This window comes from Schistocerca serialis, chromosome 2 (assembly GCF_023864345.2).
Source record: "Schistocerca serialis cubense isolate TAMUIC-IGC-003099 chromosome 2, iqSchSeri2.2, whole genome shotgun sequence".
NCBI lineage: Eukaryota > Metazoa > Arthropoda > Insecta > Orthoptera > Acrididae > Schistocerca > Schistocerca serialis.
The window spans coordinates 123,268,096-123,288,888 of NC_064639.1; the positions used below are offsets into that span (position 1 = coordinate 123,268,096).

Here is a 20,793-nt window from a genome sequence, read left to right on the forward strand (position 1 = left end):
GCCCTTCAGTGTATTTTCATGCGACAAGGAAAAATATATTACCTCTGTTCAAGAAATTCAATTTTGTTGTGAACATTCCCGCTTTTCAACAAACATAACTTGAGACTTGGGCATTCTAGCCAGCTACAATAGAACAAGCAGACTTTTACTTTCTGCACTTTAATTTCATTTATGATTCATTGTAAAGGGGTGTAACACCAGAAACAACACGTTATCGTGTCCAATTCGGTGTCGGGAAAACGTTGCAATTGAAAACAGCTTCCAGTCGTCACGGATTGGATAAATACAGTCCTGTATGTTTTTCAAGGGACTTTTTATACCACTCTTCCTGCAAAACAGTGGCAAGTAAAGGTAATGATGGTGGAGGTGGACACCGATCTCACACCCTTCTCCCCAAAGTGGAGAACAAAAGCGCAATAATAATGAGATCTGGTGAAAATAGCGGCCAGCGGAGATGCGACAATCCATCCTTGTGTTGACAGTACCAGTCCTAGACGATGCCAGCTGTGGAAACAACGGCCGTCTCGTCCTCACCATTGCTGAACAAACATTGTACGACGTGATGTACCAAATCTGCCAAACTGGTCACATAATCCTTGCATTGTAATTGCGGAGTCCGTAGCTCGTGGTCTTGCGGTAGCGTTCTCGCTTCCCGCGCACAGAGTCCCGGGTTCGATTCCCGGCGGGGCCACCCTGCTTCGAGATGACTGGGTGTTGCTGTGTCGTCTTTATCATCATCCTTCATCCCCATTACGGTCGGAGGAAGGCAATGGCAAACCACCTCCACTTGGACCTTGCCTAGCCGGCGGAGTGTGTCTCCCGGAGTATGGGACCTCATACCTTTGTAATTACGGGGCTCAGAGAAAAACACGGTATGGCCGCTCACATAACCGAACACCTGCCGTGTTTCATTCTTTTGAGGCAAACTCTGAGAGAAATTGCAAATTGCGAGCAACGAGACTTATCCGACCTAGTGACATTGTTCCATTTCTCCGTACTCCAGGTTTCTGCGGCTTCGGCACCACGATTCGCTTCGGCACCACGTTTTCATCTTAAGGGCTTTGCATCGCTGATGAGAGGGTTTGGATTTCCAGCTCACCCTGTAGTTCTCTGCCTCTGAAATTCCCTTTTCGTGCTGGCAATGTTGCACTCGCGAACTCTTTAGTTCTTCAGTGAGTTAAGCAACTTTCAACGCCTTATTTTTCGTCACAATCCTGTTCAGTGACCGTCTGCTATGAACACTTTACACACTTTCGTCAGCATCGTAACCCAGAGGATGATGATTTTTCGCTTTCCCTGTATGCGGCAGAAATCTTCGATGTGGTGCCTCTTGCAAACCCGAACACTTCGGCTACCTTTGTTACGTAAAAACACACCGTGAGAGGACGAACAATTTGCTCATGTTCGAATTCACTTATCTCCGACATAACGCACACAGAACACTGCTCTGACCACGGTTGACAGCTGTAACGCACCGAGGACACTGCGAAGGTGGCATTGGTGGTGAAATAAGACAGCGCAATCTGCAGCTTTGGATATCATCCGCGCGCGTTCAAATATGCATTTCTCGTGGTGTTTACATATTTTCGAGCAACGCCCGTATATTGGTTTAGCCGTACAAAATGGAGGATCATACCTTAATACTCTGATAGTGGCCTTTCTTTCAGCATTCCACGAGGTAAGGAAAGAGGTTGGGGGGGGGGGGTGTCAATGGTACGAAGGAGCTGTTGAAGACGACTGGCATGGTATTGAATCACAATCATTTCCAAGTAGTAAGCAAGGGAACACGAAAAGAACAGAACACCATGATGAACTGTGGTGGTGATAATGCAGGTTGTTCTCCATAGTAAGGAAAACGGTGGCGCGAGTCTACCGTTCCTCTTTCGCTTCGATCGGTTAGCCCGTCGCTGCTGTGGAAGCGGAGGACAGCTAGTGGTGGCTGTCCCAAGCCGAGCAGGCTGCCGACTCAAAGCCCACAGTGAGGCTTTGTGCGTGAGCCGAGGCAGTCAAAGACCGCGAACGGCGCCTTCAGTCGATTCCGGCACAGCAGAGGGGCACAAAAGCGCACGGAGCGCAGCTATATCTGGACGTAATCGATGCATGACTGCAGCCCTAGGAAGGAAATCCGACCACACATTCTTCCTGCCACGATCGTGAACAGATGTCTAAAAATTCTCAGTCTGGACTAAGAAATTTCTCTCGTTTGCGTAGTGCTGGAAAATGCGGAAGTCCGCTGTTAATATTACGCTATGGAGAATAAATGCTGTTTTTTGTTATGGTTTTAGGGCGCAAAACTGCTACGGTCATTAGCGCCCGGTCTGTGGCTTAGGAAAAAGTAAAAACCAAACTGGAAACTAGCAGCAATGGGAGAGAAACTCAAAAAACTGGAGAAACTAAAAAAGTGGGGAAACTAAAAAAACAGAAGGAAAAATTATAGACGGGGGGGGGGGGGGGGAGTTGTTTGTCCCCAAAAAGAGCTTCAAATGACTGACATATGACTGACATCTCACTGACACAAACTCGAGAACGCGATCGGCTGAGCGCGTGTAATCTGCTAAAATGGAAGATATATCAGGCGACAGGTGTAGACGGGCGCGCAACGGAGTAAAATAGGGGCACTGGAGTAAAAGGTGTCTCACCGTCCACAGCTGAGAGCAGTGGGGATAAAGCGGGGGAGGATCACCACTTAAAAGATGTCGATGGCTAAAAAGGCAGTGCCCTATCCGGAGTCTAGTTAAAATTACCTCCTCCCGACGACGAGTTCGGGAGGAAGAGGTCTAAGCACAGGGAAGAGCTTTCACGTCCCGCAATTTATTATCGGGAAGTGTCGACCAATGTGCGTGCCATAAAAGAGCAACACAACGACATAAAACACTTCATAGATCGGCGAAGGGAACCATGCGAACGGCAGGTTGAATAAATGCTGTGCTTACTATTTATTTATCCATTTGGCTGTGCTTTTTACTTATCTGCTGTCGAATTCTAAGCAACACACTTTCATCTTCATCTTGAAGCACTGTGACAATGAGATGGACGTGACATACTACCGTTTGTACATTACAACGACCGAAATCGATAGCAAATAAACACACCCACAGCTGCCAACTTCACAGATTACTTATTTTCCTCACTTGACATCGTTAAAGCCATGGATCAAGGCAGTCCGTCAGCTGTAGCATTTCCTAATTTCATACGCGCATTTGACTTAGTACCACACCTAGGCTTACTATCTAAAGTATCGTATAGAGTATCAAGCGATATTTGTGAACTGGTTTCAGAGTTCTTGTTAGGAAGGGCTAAGCTTGGTGCAGACAATATTAAGACAAGCATCAGTCTTTACGCATGTGTTGCATTTATCTATAATGCTGCCAAAAAAAAAATCTTGGTAAGATTTCAGATTGGTGCAAGATTGGCAACTTCCTTTAAATATTCAGAAATGTAAAACTGCGCGCTCTACACGACGAGGAAACCTAATATTTTATGACCAGAATGTCAGTGAGCCACAGTAGTGATCGGTCGACTCGCAACTACCTTGGTCCAAAAATTTGGAATTATATTAAATCACAGAGGCTCAGGCGAAGGTAAAACAGGTGCTGTAAATTCAGGTCATTGAGAACACTAGGAAAATGCTTATCAGTCTACGAAGGACACTGCTTAAAAAATACTCCTAAGACCCATCCTAGACTAATGCTCAAGTGTGCGAGAACCGCACCGAATAGGACTAATGGGGGATATACTGTACGTATACCGAGGATGGCAATAGGAATGGTGACATTTATTTGGTCTCCGCGTTAGCATAACGGAGATGATGAAAGAACTGGAGGACTCCTGAAGACAGACGCACACGATCCTGTGAAATCCTACTTAGTTCCACAAAGGAACCGTGAATCATGGACCTAGCAATATACCGTGACCACCTCTGTATCGCTCACGTAGGGGTCGCCAAGACAAGATTAATCATACCACGCATATAGGCACTTAAGAAATCACTCTTACTGCGCTCCGTATGTGAAATGATCAGGGGAAAATGCCGTAAGTTGTATAATGGGAAGCATGCCACGCACTTCACAATAATTTTGGAGTATGGATGTCGATGCAGACTTCTGTTCACTGGTCTGGAGAAGGTAAGCGGGCGCTGCCTGCAACAGGAGCGAACTTAGTAAAGAACTGTGCACTTTACACTCGCACTTTGACCGGAAACAGTGACACGCCTACCGGTTGTAATCTACGTGGATTGTCCCAAGGACAAATAAAGTTGGTGGGACACACTTCCTCACTTCGAACACAGCACATCTTTTTTCGGAGAAATCCTAAACCGCACAACACGTACTGAAGCCAGAACTAACAGTTCGTGTAGGAGGAAAACGAGGTTAAAATTCACGACGTCAAGAGATGCGAATTCACACGAAAGCTCACGCTATAGTATCAGAAATAGCGCCGACTGACTGCATGGCAATGTTCAGATATTACACAGGGGAAATACTTCACGATTTGAATTTAAGTTTCAGGAAGCGGGACTGCGTGTACAGTTTCTGAGTCAGTTTCGTGGAAGTCATACCAGTACGCAAATTCTACTAAACGCATACTCTTTTTCGTACTTTATCTCCGTGCAGTCCCATGTCTTACGTAACTGCGATGTCAAGCAACCACGTCCTTAAAATGTGTGGTCGGTCTTAGATGCTGACGATGAAATTACTGGAAACACTTGTTACGGTTAAATTTTCCTTCAGACACCAAGTTAAACTATCCAGAAAAAAATTAGGACCCGCTTCTTATTTTTCACTGTTGCCGCACGCAATCGCATTTACATGGAAAGCATCGTCAGTGGATGTGTTTAATTCTTGTGCCTCTTACACTCTTGCATCTGCGTGTACGGTCAGTTACTGATCTTTGACAACTTTACCGCAGTCCGATATTCCGTTAGCCTACAACTTTACGTCAGTTCACCGAAAGTAAAACAGCTGTAGTGCGTGTTCTAGAGCAGAAGATGATCATTAAATCTGAACCGTACGTGTTTCAACAGCGACAAATATTGGAACAGTCAGAGGAGCACCACTGAATCTAAACTACCGCCGACAATACGGATGCTGAAGTGGAAAGCTCTTAGTGGTCATAAAAACAGTTTTATTAGCCTTCTTATGAAGGTGATTATATTCTCACTTACGATACAACAGACGAACTTACAGTTTTCATCAAATCCGACCGGGATAGCCCAGCTTGTTCGTTGAGGTACGTAAGTCGCACTGGGGGCAGCACACGTTATCTCGGTTGCGAGATAAAATCCGAGATAAGAGCTATCTGCAATGCTATTGCTGCGGCAAACGTCATCTGTTTGATATGTGTTCGCTAAACCCTGATACAGAAATGAATCTTCATACGAGGAAGCAATATTCTACATGCAATTACTTTAGTAGTTAATCGTGCGCATCTGTCTCTTCTACGAGTACATAGCTTCACTTCTGTACTCCGTGTTGCATATGGCACTATGAACGAAGGAAAGGTGCTGCTAGCAAAGTTAAGCACCTAAAAAACTGCTGCCTGCCTACGTGTGTATATTCTGTTCTGCTAGTTGTACAAGGATTCTACAGATTTCTACTTTACTGCATAAACCAAGCGCAAAACCAAAATTTGTCAATAATTATTAATCCATTATGTGAATAAATTCTGGAAATACGTCTACAGGTAAATCACATCGGCCAAGTGACGACACGAAATAACTCCTTGAATTGTTGAACTCGCATTGGAGGTAGGAACTTGACAAAAATACAAGAAAATTTTTAGGTGTAACTGGTTCTGTCACCAAAAACCTGTACGGGAAATTAAAAGAGTATTATTACATGAGACCTTTCTTCCCGAACCATTAGTTTCTTAGTATAATTAGCATATACTCTTAATTCCGTGTTCAGTTTACATGTAACAGAAACCCAAAATACATCGGTAACGTCGGAAACGTGTGTGACCGATTGCACAACATATGTAATACGAGTAGTATGTTGTGGTGGAACGTTCGGCAGGCATCTGGCAGAAACATACCGTATCTAATACTGCAGGAGCGAAAAGGCGTAAAAAACGGAAATGAAACTTAAGTTTCAAACCAAAATTATCGTAAGTCGTATACAGTATCTTTCAGTGTACTGTAGTGATCGCATTCTCGATAGAGGGTTAAATGCTAAGCGGTAAAAAGTGATATCGTTTTGAAGCCCTTCATATAAAGGTACGTTTGAGGAGCGCCCTCAGTTTACAAATGTTTCCGTGCAAACGTACCGCGGCTATACTTGGATTTTAAGTGGAGCAAACTTCAAAGCGCTGTTCAACAAATCACGTTTAAGTTTTTCTTGGTCCTGCTGGACAGGTTCCTCTCGAAAAGAACAACTTGGCCAATTGAAATTTGTGCTTTCTCTCTAAGTAACTAGTTCGTTACACCATGGTTATTTTTTTTACCAATTGTTTTGTAGTTCAAAGTTTCAAGTCGTCACAGGCGAAGGATATCTGCATATCTGCGAATCTGTTCGTCGAAGGCGATAAAGGTTGTGTGATGGAGCGGACTGGATAGGTTCAGTTAGTTTAAACAGTAGAAGCTATAACGGGTTTAGGACTCTGCTCCAACGTGCAGACCTGGTTGTTTGAGATGCGTCCCGTTAGAGAGACCGTTCTTATCAGCCAAAAACCCCAGCAGGCTGCGAGTGGGAAGAGGGGAATCCCAGTTGAGAATCTATGGGAGGGAACTTCCGGCATACGCCTGATAAGCAAGGCAACTCCCCCAAAAACCTTTGTTGGAACCGACGGATTGGGACTGTTTTAAAGTATTCCTGGAAATTAAAATTATTTAAATACGGAGGCTTTTTATTTAGCAAATTGCGAAGGTTAATTTGAGAAATCAGTACTTTATGTGACGGCTCCGCAGAAGTAAAAGAAGGGTGCAGCAATTGACTTTAAGACAAAGACATTATATATTTTATTGAGAATTAGTCTCTCTCTCTCTCTCTCTCTCTCTCTCTCTCTCTCTCTCTCTCACACACACACACACACACACACACACACACACACACACACACACACACACACACACACACAGAATTTTGAACAAAAAATAGACCACTCTAGTACTACTTTGCCGCTGCACTCATTTTTCACCTCTCTCAAAGAAAGGCATTGACAATGGCTAACCTTTATTTCACACTAATCATGCACCATCTATATACCTTCTATAATCAGCAAACATCCATTACTGCCTTTTCCTACGCTTTTAGTTCGCCGTGGCCAGAATTATAGACAAGAATAAAAGTAATGAAGTGATACGTTTACGACCTTTTTACATTACCGAAACAAACGTCTGCTTCGAATTAGGTCTAAGGGGAAACTGTAAGGACGTCTTCCATGTTTTCCGAACTGCGTATTGGTTAAGTACAAATTCTATGCCACATTTCATGCAGGATGTCTCGTCAGAATCTTTCAAGGTGTCTTGCATGTATCCCAACCGTCCAAATCACGTTTAGCGCCCCAATTAGGAAAGCCCTTCGTGTCACATCTTTAACTGTGTCTTGCCTTACACGTATACATTCTTAAGATTACACGGCAATTAAAGAATAAACCTGTGTTACAGTGATGTTTGCGTCTCAATAACCGTTACACCACGTAAAATTATCAGTAGATGCCGGAAACAAACACTAAAATCAGACACTAAAATGCTACCACATGTTTCGAAGCCGTAGCTTTATCTTCAGCCGACAAGATCAATGACTTCTTCAGCATCGAAAATCGTCACCTAACGAAACCAAGGCTCCGTAACCGTCCGTGATACATACATAAATTTTAGGGCGGAGTACCTATTTTTATTTATTTATTTGCTAATTTGTAGCTCTACATGCAATCACTGACACAGCTTTCACACACATGGTGATGTCTAAATAAACGCTGTATGGCTGTGTTGGAATAGGCGTTTAGATGTCACGCATTTCATCAGCTATGCAAACAGATTCTCATTTGCCCTCATGAGGCTGAATGACAGCTGTTTCCGGGCCCTCTCATCACAAAAATATCCAAGAGACTCACTGAGAATCGAGTCCCAGACCTCCGCACAAGTTAGTCACAAATACGTTGAATGGAAACTACTTTTTGTACAACTCAGTGGGCAGATGGATGTAAGAAAGATTAGTTCGATCTCAAAAGCCAACAACAAAAATTTGAACGCATTCAGTGGAATCATAAGGGGCTGCTACGCAAAGGCCATTAAAGCACCTGCAATGCTGTCCTTTGAACATGGGATGGATCTTATGGAATACAATCCCAGTTTTGGCTAGAAGAGTTTTGGTCAGCTTGTGGATGGAGAGACTTTAGATACGCTCTCGTTACTCGGGCTATGTTCTGAACGAATTGCAGAAACTAGAAGCGATACGCATTTTGTTACTACAATGCATATATCAGGTTGTTGTTTGCTGCTAGTCAGCTAAGTTTAAATTATTATTAAGTGCACCTTCTCCATTTCGGTTCATGCACGACACTGAATATCACAAATCAAATTCATCAGCTTTCTCATAACCCACGCCGAATTGCTCGTAGCGTTCCCCCAAATATTTCACAGAGAATAGACACTCAAAACAGTGATCGAGTTGCCTAACATACAACAAATATCGAGTGGAAGGTACCATAATTACCATGTACTTCTATTTCAGCTCACGCTCGCAAGTAGCTCCATCCTGGCCCCCTCCCGAACGCCGCTGCGCCACTGACCACTTGTGTACGAAAACAAGACGCCAGCAGAAGATTGATCGGCTAAGAACGAACGAGGCGTGCCGCGGCGGTGAAATTCCTTCCATCAGAGAGATTGCACACGTCCACCAACGTACCACGTACCACAACACAGGCAGCTCAACCGGGACACTACAGGCGGCAGACCTGGGTATTGCCGTCATCATGCGATGTGTGTGAAACGTCCTGACCGAGTCCTCGAAAACCTACGCACTTCTCATTGTGCTCTCAGAAAGTAAGCTATCTAGCAAAATCTACCCTCCTCAACAGTAACAGTACCTAGAGAAATCAGATCAAACTCTGCAACAATATCCATCAACCTTTAAAGCTATGAAGCTGTTGATACAGTATTAGATTACGTTATGCTATTCCCCATAAGAGTTAAGCGAACCATCATTGATATATACGATTTCATAAGTCATGGGAACTATGGTATATCTAGCGATAAATCGACATGAGAAATCCACGATGTTCACTGAACAGTCAAGGCAGTGTGTATATGAAAGCCAACACAAAATTGGGTACCAGTAAAGGAGGTTATGGTAAAAGTTGAAATGAAACACAGGCACTGGAATTCTGTGTAAATTCTTTGTGCACGAGTGCAAAGGCAACAAGAATGAGTCAAAATTCACTAATATGGTTCAAAATGGTCCTCCGGTGCATAGGCACAGCGTTGGCAATGACGGGGAAGGCGCTGAATGTCACTGGCCTTGCCATCAACGTATGCCCCCTGTCGCCAAAAAACCGTGAGGGCAGTCCGCCGGACTGGGGCGGCAGTCCGCCGGACTGGGGCGGCAGTCCGCCGGACTGGGGCGGCAGTCCGCCGGACTGGGGCGGCAGTCCGCCGGACTGGGGCGGCAGTCCGCCGGACTGGGGCGGCAGTCCGCCGGACTGGGGCGGCAGTCCGCCGGACTGGGGCGGCAGTCCGCCGGACTGGGGCGGCAGTCCGCCGGACTGGGGCGGCAGTCCGCCGGACTGGGGCGGCAGTCCGCCGGACTGGGGCGGCAGTCCGCCGGACTGGGGCGGCAGTCCGCCGGACTGGGGCGGCAGTCCGCCGGACTGGGGCGGCAGTCCGCCGGACTGGGGCGGCAGTCCGCCGGACTGGGGCGGCAGTCCGCCGGACTGGGGCGGCAGTCCGCCGGACTGGGGCGGCAGTCCGCCGGACTGGGGCGGCAGTCCGCCGGACTGGGGCGGCAGTCCGCCGGACTGGGGCGGCAGTCCGCCGGACTGGGGCGGCAGTCCGCCGGACTGGGGCGGCAGTCCGCCGGACTGGGGCGGCAGTCCGCCGGACTGGGGCGGCAGTCCGCCGGACTGGGGCGGCAGTCCGCCGGACTGGGGCGGCAGTCCGCCGGACTGGGGCGGCAGTCCGCCGGACTGGGGCGGCAGTCCGCCGGACTGGGGCGGCAGTCCGCCGGACTGGGGCGGCAGTCCGCCGGACTGGGGCGGCAGTCCGCCGGACTGGGGCGGCAGTCCGCCGGACTGGGGCGGCAGTCCGCCGGACTGGGGCGGCAGTCCGCCGGACTGGGGCGGCAGTCCGCCGGACTGGGGCGGCAGTCCGCCGGACTGGGGCGGCAGTCCGCCGGACTGGGGCGGCAGTCCGCCGGACTGGGGCGGCAGTCCGCCGGACTGGGGCGGCAGTCCGCCGGACTGGGGCGGCAGTCCGCCGGACTGGGGCGGCAGTCCGCCGGACTGGGGCGGCAGTCCGCCGGACTGGGGCGGCAGTCCGCCGGACTGGGGCGGCAGTCCGCCGGACTGGGGCGGCAGTCCGCCGGACTGGGGCGAGTAGCTTGGGTGTGGGAGGATCCATCTAGTAGTATGGCCAGCCTCAATCTTAATGTTCCCGGCGCTGGTACAGAGACATCCCCGCATGTGGTCGCAATCTGTCTGATCTCTGAAGTGAGCTTTCGAATGTATTTACTGCAGTTACGGCGATGGCACACGTTTGCTCGGTATACCATAGATGACATGTCTTATGGAATGACCCTAAACGTTCCTAAACTAAGTGCGCTTTCAGCGGTGGTAGCTTGAGGTTTGTATCTCTGCTACTTTGCTTCCTGTGACGTGCTAAAATGCGCGCTGCAATAGAAAATCCCGCCACTTGGGAGGTGCATTATGTTGCGTTCTATTTCTGTTGGGAAAAAACTGAAAACCAACTTAAATTTACCGCGACCTCTGTGATGTGCACGGGGAAAGGAATAATGAAAGAAAGCCTACTGAGGCAATTGTGTACGGATCGGAAAAATGACCGTACCGGTATTCACTATGAGCACGGCAGTGGTACACCTAGCCTTGTGACTGACGAACTGGTGGACGAAAATCTACGACAAAATTCGTGAAAATCGTTTCACGACTAGGAAACTTTCGCAACATTTCACGAGTTAGATGCATGTAACTCTGGCGGAGAAACTTTGTTACCACAAATTTTGTGGTACGTTGGTTCCCAAAATTCTAACGTAAGACCGTAGAAAACAGACTGGCAACAGCATTGACCTTTCTGGAAGATTACGATAAAAATGGTAACAAAATTATCGACCGAATCGTAACTGGGGACGAGACTTTGGTGAAGCATGTCATGTGTGAAACAATAAGGGAGTCGATGGAATGGGAACACACAAATTCTCCCAAGAAACCAAGGAAGGGTTTTCAAATGCTGTCACAGCAAGGAAGATCATGCTACTGTCTTTTGGGACTAACGGAATCATTCCCGTTGGTTTCCTTGAACGTGGCGCAACATTTGACTCAGACAGGTGTTGTCAAACACTGACGAAGTTAAGGCGGACGATACAAAGCAAGCGTTCGGAAAAATTTAGGACAAAAGTTTTTTTTTTTAACGACAACGCATGTCCAATCATACCCGAAAGCTGCTACGACGTTTTGGATGGGAGGTGTTTGGTCATCCAGCTTACACAGCTGATTTGGCGTCGAGCGACCACCACTTCTGCTCAGCAATGAAGACACGGTCCGCAGAACAACGCTTTGATTCCGACGCCGAATTGCTTGCCTATGTAAACCAGTGGTTGCAATCATAGGCAGCACATTTCTACAGAGACAGTACTGAAAAACTTGTGCCACGGCATGGTCAGTCAGTTTGAATGTCGATTATGTAGAGAAACAGCTTAAGAGTGTGTTTAAAATAAATATAATTAAATTTGGTTTTCCCATATTTTTGATTTATGCCCACGGCGAGACTTAATGCCGCCTGGTGACGTTGCGATCAAGTGTCGCGGAATCCTAAGCACGTAAGTAGAGCGGAGAGGAATGGGGTATCATGCAAGCAACGATACGTACCGCAAATGGAGGGATCCACTGACATAAGCGGTTTCTAGAAATGGCTAGGCCTAGTTTCTAGGAGCCAGCATCTCAGAAACGAGGATAATGGTAGGCTGTTTGCGTGTTTCTGTCGTGAGCATCAACGGGAAGTTCCTGAAGGACGTTGGAACAGAGCAGGGGACAAGATGTAGGACGCTGTAAGGTACCCCTTACATGCAGGTAAGAGCAAATTTTACTTTATTTCCAGTTTTTGCTACTTCACGTACATGAAGTATCAGTGCTGCAGTCCGTAAACAGTTATGGGCGAGCGGCAGGTTCGCTCATTGGCTAGTAAAGACGTTTGGCCATGTGGCGCTTTCAGATTAAGTGGGATGAGGTGACGACGAGAAATTGTTCATGACGCCGGCAAACAGATATACGTAGGGAAAGTACATTAATTCTGGCGCGAATCAAGTAACTGTTATTCATAAATATATGCTAGCAAAAGTTGCCTAATGCCACTCAGACCTTAGGAGGAATCTACAGGTAGTAAATACTATCTTTCAGTGATATCACAATGCCAAGGAACGTTGATATTAATAAATAAATTAGTAACTTCTGCATAACCGAAGATGTACGATCTTCTACGGATAATACCGGTTGTGGGTTCAAGATACTGACCGTACGCCATTGTCTGCAGTCGTCGATAGGACGCCTTTCACCGGCCGCTGTGACCGAGCGGTTCTAGGCGCTTCCGTCTGGAACCGCGCGACCGCTACGATCGCAGGTTCGATCCTGCCTCGGGCATCGATGTGTGTGATGTCCTTATGTTAGTTAGGTTGAAGTAGTTCTAAGTTCTAGGTGACTCGTGATCTCAGATGTTAAGTCCCATTAGTGCTCAGACCCATTGGATTTTTTTTTTTTTTTACGCCTTTCGATCAAGTGATGCGGTCGACCATGCACTCATACCGTTGTTAGCTTGTAACCAGTGTGAGGAAGTTCATTTTACGGCGTTTCTTAAATAAACGCACCGTAATGGCATCTGTGTAAAAATTATGTGCACAACAGAACTACTTCTCACCGCAGTTACGTACAACATAGTACACTACAGTAGTAGTGCACTTTCAGAATCCTACGGCACTTTTACGCCTCTGCAAGGGAACTAAGAGAGCATCTCTACATAACATGCAGGAAGAATTCCTATGCGGCGGCTCACAAAGTCAGTTCTAGGACGGACTGGCTTAATTATCGTAAAACTCAGTTGGGAAAGCGAGACCACATACACTGTAGGCCGCCTTACACCACCATCTACGGACTCACCGGCTAAACAGACATTTCTGGAGGTGTAATATTTGTGGGGGTTCCTTGCAACCTCCACGTCTCGTAAGTGGAGCTTTACTATATTTTCGTTCGAAAAACGGATTTTTCAAAATTGCATTTTTGGATCCATAAATGTGTTTAGAATCCACCCCTGAAACGGTTTTTCCGAATACAGTTGAACAAAAAATGCACCTGCCTGAAATCGGCCTTATTCACACAGCAGTCGTTTTTCTTTCGGAGGACGAGTTATTGTACCGTTGTTTGGGAGGAAACACACAAAATTCAAATGAAAGTTTGAACGCGTGTGTTTGGAAGTTAGCCCCCAAGCATTTGCATTCTGGTGCGAAGACAGGAGATGATCAGACTTTCCTGGCAATGGGCAGCTTCAACGAAGGGTATTCAGCAATTACGAAGACCATGAAAACGATGGACGTCACTCTGGGACACTATTCGACGCAGTTCGCCAAGCATTCGGACGACCGCCGGATTCAAGCGGCCGAAAACCGTCTGTCATCGGCCGTACGAGCGGCTCTGGAGCAGCGCAGGATGGCCCAGATAGAGGAGAACGCCCTCTATGAGGAAGAGGAAGGACTAGTTTATGGACCCGGAATAGTAGATTGAACTTACGTTGCATAATATTGCATTTATATGTAGTCAAAACTTCAAACTCGTTCTTCTCGAAATGACGTTTTTTCTTATCGCGCGGTATGGTAACATCAAATCTACTGAACCGATTGGCGTGATTCTTTGTTTCCGACGTAGATAACTAAGTTGTCTAGGAGTTGCACTACTTTTATTCCGATTCATCGACTATAAATATTTTTACTTGCCCGACGAAGTCTAAAAATCGATGAAAAAACCAATTTTTTTTCAAATGGTCGCCATTTTGTTTCCTACGGTCCAAATAACTCCTAAAGAATCTTATACACGTCGCTAACGTCAACTCAATTTTGGTTTCACAGGAGCCGGCTGACCTGTGACATACCGCGCGTGGAGACCTACATCGAAGTTTGTGTTTCGTTCCAACGGCACTTCCGCATTTGCTCTTCGACATTTCCGGTCGAAAACATTCCAGTTTGTAGAGGAAATATCAAACATTTTGACCAAATTTGACATTGATATCTGTAACACATCTCGAGGAAAGAATTCTCAAAGAACATGTTTTTTTCGGGCCAAAGAGAGTAAACCTCTCCTTAACAGAACGTGGAGGTCGGAGGCTCGTCCGTTCTGTAAAACATGATATGCAGCGATCTCCAACACCTCTGACGACTCAGTACAGCGCTTGCGCAGTGCAAAGTGTTTCGTAGCATGGCGTTCAGGGCACGTTGCTGAACTTGGGGCTCAACAGAAGAAGACCCGTATCTGCCACGTCCTCTCATGTTGACCCAAGGACATCGTCAAATCGACTGCAGTGCGCACGAGAAACGCGTCGCTTGGTCGGATGAATCACGTTTCTTGTTACAGTACAGGTCGATGGTACGTCCGGATACTCCAGCACCCGGGCGAACTGCTTCTCGGGACGCACGCCCAGCTACTGACGTTTGTCGGTGCGTGTAGTGTTATTCTATGGAGGTACAATTCACCTGGTCTTCCATTGTTCTGGCAGTTATGTAGGGCACCATGACAACTGTAGACTAAGTGATCATCATTGCACACCATCTGCCTCGCTTCCTGCTTTACGTTCTCCCAATGCGAAAGTTATAACGTATCTCAAATTTCTGTCTTGTTTTATTTCAGGGCGCAAAAACAGCTGGGGTCATATGCACCCAAGTCAAAACTATAGAGCACGAAGACACACGAGTTAAAAAACGACTATACGTCAATCCCAATTGACATAAGAGAAGACCGCTAAAAACAGGGTACGTCGAGAAAGGGCTACAAAAAATGTCCTATATTGCTTTATGTGCAGGTTGTAGCCTTTTCAAATCTAATGTATTTTTTAGAAGCACGCTGCATTCTAACCTTTGTTCAAAGCATATCGCCCACTCTGCCACTATGTGGGCGTAATGTTCTGCGGTCGCAGTGCTTACTGTTATGGGAATGAAAGTGGTGAGTGCACGCAAGCGGAAGGAGCTGTAGCGCCAAGGCTCGTAAAAATTAGGAAATATACGGCCCCGCTGGCCGGGCCACCTGTTGCTGCTTCTGCTGTTGAAGGCAGCGAGGGCGCAGTTCGCCGACTGAGGCGCCTGGAAGAAGCGCCGTGACTGCCCTCGAGTGCTGCCTGAATCCCGGGCACAACCACGAATGGGCGGTCGCTAAGCTGAGCAGTACCCGCTTCAGTCCAGCCCGCCTTACACGCTGCAGGGCTGAGCGGACACTAAGTCTCGCACCTGACGTATTAGCTGCACAAGTACGCGGAACGGGCATGATTATTGGTCACTAAGATGATTTTAATAGGCATGAAGTGTGACCGGTACTCAATTTCGTAATGTGTCGTGAGGGAATCTAGCTTCAACGGATGCGCGTGGGCAGGCTGCAAGGCCTGATATTCATCGAGAAGTAGCAACCGTAAGAGACTTTCACATCTTTGTGTATAGCTATATGCTAGACACCACAATGTTATCTCCCCTTTACCCTCATCCTCACTACTCTGTAGCGAAAACTTTGCAACACACTGTTCCCTCTGCGCCGACCAAATACCCCACACCTCTTCATTCCTGTACTTAAATTGTGTACCATTGTTTTAAACAAAAATCATTTGTTCCGTCTCTGTAGTTGTGCCCTCTCATCGTTGTAAAGTTGAGTGTTAGAACCACCAAAGCTGCATGATGCCGTTTAATGTGAGTACTTTGTAGTAACCTATTTGATGAACCTACCTTCAACAACCTATAATGAGGCCAACCAAACTGGTTGTAACTGTGCCACGAAATACACCTCCTACCCCTCTCTGTCAATCCCCCCCCCCCCCGCTCTCCCTGCCAATCTCTCTCAATCTCCCCCCCCCCCCTCTCCCTCTCCCGCTCCCTTTCCCTTAACGCGTGCACTTCTCGAATCACGGACAGTGGCACCCTTTAAAATATTCCTCGAGCGTCTCGAGTCGTTTCAAAGACTCCCAAGACACGTTGATAAATTTCTGCATCCGTGTTGTCCGCTGCATAAACCAGTTGTTAAGAGGACCCTTGACATAAAAATCCAAAGGACGCGCAGCCTATGGACCTTCCCCCCCCCCCCTTTCCCGCCACCCCTTTCTACCTATCCTGCCGTTACAGTAGATACTAAACGGTTTATCCGAACAATGAGGCTAAAATGTGACGAAGCCCCATCACCATAGTCCTCGTTTCCAGAGGCATATCTTCTAGTAAGTCTTGGAAAGAGTTCTGAAGTAAGTCCCTTTAGAGAGCATCTGTAAGATGCTAGAAGAACGTATAGAGCTACAATTCGCCAACAATTACAAAGCCTTCTATGAAAGAGCGCAAACGCCAGTATCTAGAATACAGTAAGTCAAATTGCTCTTTGAATGAGCACACTGATGTTTTATCTGGAAAACCGTTGAACGTGAGCTTTAATAACTTGAAAACGAAGGATATTTGGGCGTGTCTATGTGGACTTTATGCTTTGATTTAAGGAAACTGACCCCGAAGTTCGTAATGGTATTTTTCAATCACCTTATATCTGAACAGATTGCTCAGTTATTTCATGTCTTTGCATTGCCATTAATTTCAGCCCCACTGACATTTCATTTGAGTGCACTTAACCCATTTGGATGGAAGTGGCAATGTATTTCGCGACCAAAGCATTAACTTGCCATAATTTGCAACGGCAACACAAATTTAACTACGTCAGCACAGATCCGTAGTTCGGATACGAAAGGGTAGGAAGTATGTACACATAATTTCGCTTCGTACTGTACGCCATTTCTGTCAGTTACTGGTTAAAAGTACAGTGCAGCTCGCTCGTGGGGACGTGTCACCGCTACAGGTCATCTTCGCACTTAAAGAGTCAATTTAGGTCTAATTAGGAATGTGGGTAGCACGGCAGAAGCGTGGCCACTTACCGCTGTCCTGGTGCGCGGCGCACACTGTCCCAGCAAGGCTACTGAACAGGAACAACCATCCGTCGAGAAGGAAGCGCCGCAGGAAGGGAATCAAAGCACACCCACACAGGCACCTTGTCACATCCTGCAGGGACTTCCCTCCACGTGCATCACTACGCGATACGCAAGTTTCAGTTGACATCGTCAGTTCGCAAGTAGAAACACTGATCACGTTCTCCGTTTCCCTTCGAACATCCAGCGACACCACCATTCTGTCCACTACCTGACACTGCTGCTGATGTGAAGAATATTTCCAAAGTCATGGGAATGTTTCTCAGGGATACGGGAATTTGTAATTAACGACGTAGAAAGAGCTGTGGGGGCACACACTATTAGGATCCACAGTAAGTTTCCGCCTGCAGACGTTGCTGCAGCGTTTATGCAATCCAGCGCTTGTAGTGTCCCTTTTGCGATGTTTAATAATAAAGTGTGTATAAAAATACTGAATAAGAAAAAATCGACCACACAAAGTCAATTGTGAAAAAATATAAAATTATTTACAAAAAATATAACGTCGATACTACGGTAGGGAGAGAGAATAACGATGATAAACAATATCACAGTAAAAAATATGGCGAAATAAAACATTTATATCTTTGTATAACTATAGAAGATGGAAAAGATAAGTTCTTACTCTCTCTCCAGCTATTTCTGTTTCTCATGTTACTATTGTTAGACAGATATTGTGTGTAGCGTTGAACGCTACCAGATGTCCTTTTCGTTCTTTCGACTAGACGATAAAAAAGGTATCAGGTTATTGATGGAAATCTGTGTGTACAAGTGAGTTAATTGTATTATTTCAAGAACATGCCACCGACTAATCGCAATGTTTTATTTCAAAAGAGAATAATTAGTATTTTTCAGCTGTCAAGAAGACGAAAGCAGTGATCGCTGATTGGCAACAATTGGCCGCCATTAAGCGGCTGACTTAATGTTAATTTTTCTTACAGCTTTCCACAAGAGCAGAAGTGATAAAATCATTTTAAAACATGTTGTTGTGGTCTTCAGTCCAGAGAGTGGTTTGATGCAGCTCTCCATGCTACTCTATCCTGTGCAAGCTTCTTCATCTCCCAGTACCTACTGCAGCCTACATCCTTCTGAATCTGCATAGTGTATTAATATCTTTGTCACCCTCTACGATTTTTACCCTCCACGCTGCCCTCCAATACTAAATTGGTGGTCCCTCGATGCCTCAGAACATGTCCTACCAACAGATCCCTTCTTCTAGCCAAGATGTGCCACAAAATTTCTCTTCTCCCCAATTCTATTCGATACCTCATTAGTTATGTGATCCACCCATCTAATCTTCAGCATTCTTCTGTAGCACCACATTTCCAAACCTTCTATTCTCTTCTTGTCCAAACTATTCATCGCCCACGTTTCACTTCCATACATGGCCACACTCCATACAAATACTTTCAGAAACGACTTGCTGACGAATCTATACTCGATGTTAACAAATATCTCTTCTTCAGAAACGCTTTCCTTGCCATTGTCAGTCTACATTTTATATCCTCTCTACTTCGACCATCATCAGTTATTTTGCTCCCCAAATAGCAAAACTCCTTTACTACTTTAAGTGTCTCATTTCCTAATGTAATTCCCTCAGCATCACCTGATCTAATTCGACTACATTCCATTATCCTCGTTTTGCTTTTGTTGATGTTCATCTTATATCCTCGTTTCAAGACACTGTCCTTTCGTTCTACTGCTGTTCAAAGTCCTATGCCGTCTCTGACAGAATTACAATGTCATCGGCAAACCTCAAAGTCTTTATTTCTTCTCCATGGATTTTAATTCCTACTCCAATTTTTTCTTGTGTTTCCTTTATTGCTTGTTCAATATACAGACTGAATAACATCGGGGATCCCAACCACTGCTTTCCTTTCACGCCCCTCGACTCTCGTATCTGCCATCTGGTTACTGTACAAATTGTAAATAGCCTTTCGCTCCCTGTATTTTACCCCTGCCAGCTTCAGATTTTGAAAGAGTATTCCAGTCATTGTCAAAAGCTTTCTCTAAGTCTAAAAATGCCAGAAACGTAGGTTTGCCTTTCCTTAATCTTTCTTCTAAGGTAATTCGTAGGGTCAGTATTGTCTAACGTGTTCCAACATTTCTACGGAATCCAAACTGATCTTCCTCGAGGTCGGCGTCTACCAGTTTTTCCATTCGTCTGTAAAGAATTCGTGTTAGTATTTTGCAGCCGTGCCTTATTAAACTGATAGTAATTTTCACTTCTGTCAACACCTGCTTTCTTTGGGATTCGAATTATATTCTTCTTGAAGTCTGAGGGTATTTCGCCCGCCTCATACATCTTGCTCACCAGATAGTAGAGTTTTGTTAGGGCTGGCTCTCCCAATGCTATCAGTAGTTCTAATGGAATGTTGTCTACTCCCGGGGCCTTGTTTCGATTTAGCTCATTTAAATCTGAATAGTACCACGAGTCAGTTTTGCAAGAGTTCAAATACTTTCACAGATACCATTTGTCGTAGATCTGTGAACTTTGGCCTTGACTGTATTTACATGAAAACCAGTTATGATTATCTTGTAGGGAGCCTGGCACTCATTTAAATTGAAAACAAACATTTAGTTTGGCCTACTGTAAGATACTCTGCTTCTAACGGTCTCACCTACGTAAAGAAAATAATTAATGCTAACCTCTTATCTTAGGTAGTATCAAAAAGCATAAAACCAATATAGAATATTGAAAGAGAACCGTTAGACGCTACTCCGATTCGAGGAATTTAGCACCGACATGAAGATAAGGGATTTGTGTAGCATTCATGCCTTTCAGACGTGCGTGTGGTAAATGCGGAAATGTGAACTATGGCGAGATTATTGTCGATTGCGTCCCAACGGAACCAACGTGCTGCCGAACTGCCAGTACAGGTAGAATCCAACTGAGAATGAAGAATGTGTACGGGGCAGCATGCCTGTCGCTAACCACTGTTGTGGAATGGTGCGCGGTGTTCAACTCTGGTCGCGATTCGCTACAAGACGCCGGTCGACCTGGACGCAAGCCTCATCCATTACGGACAACAAGCTGGCTGTCGACGAAACGATTAAGATGGATCGGCATCATTCATGCACTAGAAAAGGATCTCTACGTCTCCTTCGGTAGCGTACACTACATTACCCGTTAAGTGTTCGCCCACCAGTAGGTCTGCAGCCAGAGGATGCCCTGGGTGTCTAATACCGAACAAAACACAAATCGGATGGTTGTTTGCCTGAAGCGCCTGCTGAGTTACAATGTTGAAAGCAAAAAGTTCCTTCAGCGCCGTGGCGATGGAAGCTGATGCCACCATTGGGAACCTGAGTCTCAGTGTCGACGATGCAGTTGTGTTACCCATCGTCCAAGAAGTTCAAAAGCCAGCCATCTGCTGGAAAGGTGGTGCTCACACTGTTCTTTGTTTACAGAGGCCCACTGCTTGTTGATTTCGAGG

The 20,793-nt window shown here is 46.1% G+C and overlaps 2 protein-coding genes across 4 annotated transcripts in view; one reads left to right on the forward strand and one right to left on the reverse strand.

Moving 5' to 3' along the window:
* LOC126456805 (PRL-1 phosphatase) overlaps positions 1-20,793 on the reverse strand; it is a 607,421-nt gene that overhangs the window by 44,498 nt on the left and 542,130 nt on the right. The window lies entirely within an intron of this gene.
* LOC126455767 (basic salivary proline-rich protein 2-like) lies at positions 9,428-10,534 on the forward strand. Its single transcript, XM_050091532.1, has one exon. It carries the CDS (start codon positions 9,428-9,430, stop codon positions 10,532-10,534), a length of 1,107 nt encoding a protein of 368 aa, XP_049947489.1.